The sequence below is a fragment of the Manacus candei genome, unplaced genomic scaffold, assembly GCF_025592945.1.
Source record: "Manacus candei isolate 608988 ecotype Guabito, Panama unplaced genomic scaffold, ASM2559294v1 h1tg000043l, whole genome shotgun sequence".
NCBI lineage: Eukaryota > Metazoa > Chordata > Aves > Passeriformes > Pipridae > Manacus > Manacus candei.
The window spans coordinates 14047452-14054533 of NW_026138091.1; the positions used below are offsets into that span (position 1 = coordinate 14047452).

Genomic DNA, 7082 nt, shown 5'->3' on the forward strand with positions numbered 1-7082 from the left:
TGGAAGGAACTGGTGGTCCCTCTCTGTCCTCAGGAAGGGAACGCAGACACTGACAAACACTGGGAAGGTGCTGCAGGATCTTATCTACTGGGGAGGAGGGATGGCTGACATACTTCTCAAGGAAGCAGGATAAATACAACACTCAGTATAGGAAACATTTACTCTTGTAGAAGGATTGATGGAGAGGCTGTCAAAGGACTGGTGGGGCTAGAGAGGGCAGGAAAGCAACAGGGGCAGACAGCTTTTTCTCCAGGGAATTTGTTCTTACTCTTTTTTGGTCATCAAAAAATTAAAACTGTTAACTTCACATTACCCATGAGCATTAAAGATCAACGCAGATATAAAACAGTGTGATAATCTTTGCTATTCTGAAAAGAGTAACTACCAGCCCTGTATTCTAGCTTTGGCAATAGCTTAGCTCCTGTACTAAAATGAAAGCAAAAGGTTTTTCATATTGTGACACAACAGCGTGTGAATTGGAATGAATCTTCTTGCTCCTTTGAATTTATACCTTAATACATTAGTTTTGATATGCTGACTAGGATCAAAATGACACTGATGACAAAAACTGCAAGCACTGCTTTAATTCATGCACACATATAGTTCTTGTAGGAATCTCTCTAAACTACTTGACATTCTGTGCCAGTGAGTTCCATTGAGTAATAACTTTGCATAAAACGTTACTTCATATGTTGGCTTTTAATTTCACTGAACATCCCCTTGTCCTTTTAATGCTGGAGAAAAATAAAATACTTCTGTCACAAGACTTCTTACTGGAACAATTATAAAAATTCATTAAAGAAAAAGTACCTGTCCTCTGTCAGGTAGTAATACAGTTGCGTATTTTCATATAGCCAAAGGAATTATATTCATATCAAAAGAAAAACATTTATCAAAATATTTGCTTTCAGACTTATTTACTGTTTATTATTTTAATTTACATCAGTTACTGCTTGCAAAACTTCCAGGGAAATATTTTTAATTTTTTTTCTCTTTTCCCACTGCATAGTAAATACAGCCTTCTTAGTATTTCAGAAGCATAGTACTATAGAAATGTTAGGGCCTGCTTCTGCTACGAATGAAGTTAATGGGAAAACACCAACTGACTTTATCAGGAGTTAGGTCAGGCCCCAGATTTGCAGCTTTTGAAATTTTGTAGTTGAAAATTTTCTGGCTAATCCTCAGAACTGACTACTTCTACAACTATAACATTATTTACAACTTTATTTATATGTACTTCTTTATTACAATATGTAATATCTATGTTCCTTGTAAAGGTTACTATTTTATAGAAATTAGACTGAAGTTATTGCCAATCAACCTTTTAATAAACTTAAGTGGGATGACTTTCAGAATTTTTCTCAACATACAATTCAGTTTTTATTCCTTCTTGCTATCTCTGAAAACTGCTTAACTACCTTAATTTCAAAGCCTTTTTCAGTGTAATAAAAATGTCCTTTTGGTAGAAGTTTATTGGTCCCATTTCAAATTACGTTCTAAAACATTCTTATAATGATGAGGACTCATTATTTTAGCAATTTTTCTGTTTCAACACAGTATATAAAGCCATGCCTCTCAACCAATCAACCTCAGTATAAAAGCGTATGTGAGGTCAAACAGATTGCTCATCAAATCTTTGATCAAGTTGTCTGATCACATATAGACACAACTGTCTGAATTGTTGCATATGTTGTATAATGTTATCATACAAATTTAAGTATTTCCATTATTGACTGCTGCTTGTGTATTTATATATTAATTTGCTGGTCATAAAACTGCAACAAAGGACAAGATATACCAATACTGAATTAAGACCTCTAGTTTTACCTCTCCCAAAATTAAGAAAAATCTGTGTTTTATGATTGACCAACTCATGATGTTGTGCTTCAAATATACACATATTCCAAAATTAAACTGTGAAGCTAATGTTAAATACTGTGTTGTAACTTTAAATATAACTGACATATTAGAACAGATAGATGGGTAATTATGATAAACTACACAATAGTGTTACTGTAGATAATATAATTTATCAATCCTGTGGTCCCCACCATTCATGCATTTACAGTTTGGGAATACAGTGACTGCAAAGGATAATAATTCATAATGGCTACATTCTCAGTACTTCATGCTAGCTCACTAGACAAAATAAAAAAGGTTAATTGTATAACTGGAAAAATGTAAAATTTTATTCCAAGAAAATTAACAAGCTACACAGGTAAATTTTGGCAAATGCAACTTTATATTGAAATCCACACATCTGTATCTGAAAGAAGGAAAGACTCACAGACTCTAATGTATTTCTAAAACACTAAGAAATCATAGTATATGCTTTCACAAGTTAAAACTTAAATAATTTAAAACAACCAATACACCAAAATGTGCAGAAAATATAAACAAGACTGTGCCTTCAGTAGAATAAATGCTTCACAAATTGTGCAAGATATCATACTAAGGCTGCGGTCTCCCCATGACAGCTGTCTCAAAATATAAACATACATCAACTGCCTGTGTTTCTCAGAACAAACCAGAAAGGGCGGCACACCTAGAAAAAAATCATATAATCCCAGTGATGTGCATATTGATTTTGGGAACCATTGGAGTAAAAAGGAAAAAAGAGGACTAAGTGATCTTTCATGCACTCCCAAATGACTGACCAGAGTTATTGATTCAATTTTCCTTGCTTATTTGCTTCAATGCTAAACAAAATGGAAGATACTAGATAACCCTTTAAGGCAACATGTGTTTATTCTGTATAATTATAACTCTTCAATTATGACTGGATATTGTTGTTAACGTTGCCTAACAGACTGATATCTAGCTTTTTAGAAAATATAAATAAGAGTCTATTAAACTTTATACCAAATCAGCAAAAAACACAGAATACAGTTAAATGTTAGTAATTTCACTGTTAAGGAAAATGGTATTTAGAAAGAGTAATATATTTGGAAAAAAAATTAAATTCAAAATCTGAACAAAAATACTGCTTTGGAATGCTCCTCAAAACTTACTCACAAGGCAAACAGATTTGTAAGTGTGATAATCCAATAATGCATGGCACATCTTTAATCAGTTACAGTACTTGAGTCCCCAGTTTTCAGTCTTTGCAAAATAATAATTGTATGAAATGTTTTAAAGGTCTTCAGATGTCTAAAATTAGTTTTATCAACACATTAACCTCATATCAACTTAATTTATTAAGATGTCCAATGCTAATCTTTCTGATGTTCTTATTTTATGTAGTGATATACACAGCATTTAGCACTGATACTTAGCACCTGCTACTTTCATAATCTAGATTTCAACCACATAAAGGAATTCAGGGCAGTAGTTCAGTCCTTTGTTCTTAATTACAAACCTTCAGCAGTGGTCAGCAGGAACATGTTTAGGTTTAAAACAGGATTAGAGGTGAGCTATTGCAAAGACTGCAGAATGTTGCCCAAATCCTTACAGCTGCTGACATCCCATTCTTGATTTTCTCCTCAAGACATGGCTACAGGCCACAATTGCTTAGCAGAGAATGGTAGTGTTTCACAAGGCTAAAGATTTACAGATGCTCCCTCATATAACACAGTAAGGTTCCCTTGGTAACCTGGATTTTCTGCAGTAAAGAAGGGTTGTGCTGAAACAGCGCCTCAGCTCCCTGTTGGAGAAAATGCAGACAAAAGGATTGATTCCAGCTTGGGCAAAACTCATCCAGACAGCGGCCGTTAGAAATCCCCCAGGTACTACAGGCCCTCTTGCAAAAACTCTCCAGTAACAGGCTACCAAATAGGGACCCCACAAGGTCAGAAAGAGAAATGTCATGATGTAGAACATTCTGCTGATTCTCTTCTCCATTTTGAACTCATCTAAAACCAGTAGCCTCCTCCTGCCCGTGGTGTTCGCATTTTGCCTGATTCCCAACAAGGTTGGAGGTGTGGGACCCCTTCCGAATCCAGCCAGCCAATTAGCAGCTGCTTGACCACTCGCTCCAGGACCATGAAAAGTCCAGTTCTGGCTCACTGCTGCAACAAACTGGACTGGCTTCATTTTCCTGCGATCGTGAACAAAAAATATCAGCTTGAGGTAGACAAGCTGTGTGGCTAGGAGGATAAGGGCAAGAAGAAGCATAAATCCCAAGGAATCATTAGCCCTGAAGGAACGATGCTGGAAAGTGCATTGGTCTTCCTCCCTAATGAACGAGTAGGTGCCCACATCTAAAACTGGGGGGAAAGCCATGGCTACAGAGAGAGTCCAAACCATACAGATAACAGCCAAACAAGTCCAGAAGGTCAGTCTTTTCGTATAAAAACGGTGGTGGGCAATAGCTAAGTATCTTGTGACGCTTATGCAGAATAACATGAAAGCAGTGTGAAAGCAGGACAAAACCCCCAAAAAGGCAATCACTTTGCAAGTAAGAGTCCCATACGTCCAAGTAGAGCCATTTTTCACAGAGGTGAAAACAAATGGGAAACAAATTGCAGATCTGAGGATATCTGAGCAGCAAAGATCCAACAGGAAGTAGTAAGGAGCTCTATGCAAGGTCTTATCTTTGACTAGCAAAATGGAGATCAGAAGGTTACCCACAACACTGACTCCTATTATGAAACCCAGTGAAGTCAGTTTCAGAAAAGCTGTTAAAGGAGAGAGATTTTGTAAAATGTTGTCAGCTGCATGGCTGTAGTTCGCCATAGATGGATGGATGATATGTATATTGCCTCAGTCAAGTCTCATGATCTATATTTAAGAACAAGGAAAAAATAGATCCATACATCTTACTGAAAATGTAATCCACAAACAGAACTGATCTTGTGTCTAGTCATACAGTACATCCTCTTCTTTCTGATTTGTCATGCCATCAAAATATCTGAAAAAAAACGAGCTATCAGTTCTTAAGTTAACACAAAATGATGTCAGAAAGTGCTAACAAAGATGTTAATTTATGGAGAACCAAATGAAGTTGTAAATTTGAGTACTATTGTTTGTTTTTAAAAATCATGAGGCTTTTTTTAAATATACTTACTCTTTAGTATGATTGATTATTGACAGATTTGGCTTATTACAGTTTCCGACTGACCAATGCCCCTTATATTTGGTAGCACATATAATGTCACAGTGAAAGCCTCAGAGATTTTATGAATCAAAAGATTCCCAGTTTGTGAGCCCAAGAGTTAATCACTGACATCTTTTTTAAAAATCCCCAAAGAGCACTGATATTTTGACATTACCTGCATTTATTTTATGTCTACTGTATTTGTCAAGGTTTTAAGAGGCAGCTGCTATGTTGATATGGATCACACCCAAAGAAAGCCTGCAGAATTTATGTTTTTTAACCCAAATCACCAAAGCACATTAAGCACAGTGTTAGTTTATGCATATTGTAAGAGAAGCAGCATTCATGATCCCCCTCCCTTCCTTCTATAAACTATAATTTTATCATTTAGGCTTTTAGATAAACAGGTATCCAGACAGTCGATAGCAGTATGCTTTAGGGTGTCGTTCCCCCCCTCCCCCGCTTTAATGCAAATCGTTAAAGCCTCGACATAATTCATAATAAGCAACGGTCAGTGTAAATACTGAGCAAAAATAGGCAACGCAGCCAAGATTTAATGCCCATCCTTTTGGGAGGGCTAGTTTTGGTTATGCTTAGATAAACATATAAATTGATATTTTTTTTTTAGCTAATTAGGGCTCCGCGATTCCCACTAATCCTCCCAGTGAATCCTACCGGAACACGTTTCATGCAATAAAATAAAATAAAGAACTGTCTGTTGCTGGGGGTTTTGGGGGTTTGTTTTTCTTTTTTTCTCCCTCCAGAGCCAGGGACAGGAGCCACAGCAGTCCTCCGTTATTCACAAGAAGTGTTTCCTATGCCACCTCGGGTGTACAAAGGATATTCCCACTGAATCCCAGCAAAAATCCTTCCATTCTTACCGTCCACAAAAGAGCCTGATTGCTGCTGTGTAAACAGAGGCTGATCAGATCATGGCATCGTTTTAAAACCATGAAATCAGGCTCCCCCTCCCCCTCCCGCCAGCCCCGCCGCTCCCCCTCCTCCGTGGATCTGTCCCCGCGGCGGCCGGCCCTGCCTCCGCACACACTCCCGCACGCTGCACACCCGGCGCTCGCTGGCACCCTCACACCGCCGCTGACACACACATACACACTCACGGGCACAGCCGCTCCCCCTCGCCCCGCCATGCAGGGCTGGACTGCGCCGCACTGCAAGGCAGCCCGGGTGCCGCTGCTTGGCATCAGCCGCATCTGCCGGAGCCGTGCGAGAGCCCCCCGCGGCGGGGAGCTGGGGTGAGCGGAAGAGGCATTGTCTGTGAGCGCTTTCATCATGCCACTTCTTTGGAAATCACCCCCCAGGCCCGCTCCCTGAGCGGGGGAGCCCTCCCCGCACGCACCTGCAGCCGCGGCAGCCCTCGGTGCCCCCAGCCCCTCTCCTCCTACCTGTTGGTGCCGGAGATCCTCACATGCCAGAGCTGCTGCTTGCCGCCGACCGAGGGCTGCTTTATCCTGGCGGTCTTTTCTATTCTCCTCTGCTGTCTTTCATGCTTCTTTCAATCCTTTTCCTTTTTTCCCTTTTTTTTTTTTTTTTTTTTTTTTTTTTTTTTTTTTTTTTACCTCGGTACCTCGGCCGAGGATCCAGTCAGTGGCTCTGGCGGCGCATGCTCGCCGCGCCTCCCCCCTGCGCGCCGAGCCCCGTCCTCCCCTGTCGCAGCGCTACAATCTCTCCCAGTAACGCAGCGGCGGCGGCCGTCTCAATGAGGGCACGGCAGCCTCGGCGGCGGCAGCTGCGGCTGTCTCAGTGAGGGCACGGCAACCTCCGCGGCGGCGGCAGCAGCGTCCTCAGTGGTGTTCGGGCAGCCCCGGCGGCAGCAGCAGCCTCCTCAGTGAGGGGAAGGCAGCATCCTCAGTGATGGGAAGGCAGCCTCCTTGGCAGCACGTTCCCATCGCGATGCATAGCCGAGCTGGATTTACTGGCGAGCCTGGGCAAGCCAGTGAGGAAAGGGAGGGGAAGGAATCAGGTCCTGTGCTCCTTGTTTATGCCGCTGGGCTTCCCCTCCCGCCCCATTCGGTTGCAATAGGGGTCT

The 7082-nt window shown here is 40.9% G+C and overlaps 1 protein-coding gene across 3 annotated transcripts; it reads right to left on the reverse strand.

Moving 5' to 3' along the window:
- Positions 1 to 2169: 2169 nt before the first annotated feature.
- GPR85 (G protein-coupled receptor 85) lies at positions 2170 to 6621 on the reverse strand. Of its 3 annotated transcripts, none has more exons than XM_051795564.1 (2): positions 6439 to 6621; positions 2170 to 4849 (listed from the first exon to the last, which is right to left on the reverse strand). In XM_051795564.1, the coding sequence occupies exon 2, from the start codon at positions 4672 to 4674 to the stop codon at positions 3562 to 3564; it is 1113 nt and encodes a 370-aa protein (XP_051651524.1). In that variant the 5' UTR covers positions 4675 to 4849; positions 6439 to 6621; the 3' UTR covers positions 2170 to 3561. The 3 variants fall into 3 exon arrangements, with proteins under 3 accessions (XP_051651524.1, XP_051651526.1, XP_051651525.1); XM_051795566.1 differs by lacking the exon at positions 6439 to 6621 and adding an exon at positions 6154 to 6428; XM_051795565.1 differs by lacking the exon at positions 6439 to 6621 and adding an exon at positions 5917 to 6002.
- Positions 6622 to 7082: the final 461 nt, after the last annotated feature.

What these genes read in the sequence shown, in the direction of transcription:
- GPR85 (XM_051795564.1), bottom strand. Translation starts at nt 4,674, where the DNA reads ATGGCGAACTACAGCCATGCAGCTGACAACATTTTACAAAATCTCTCT.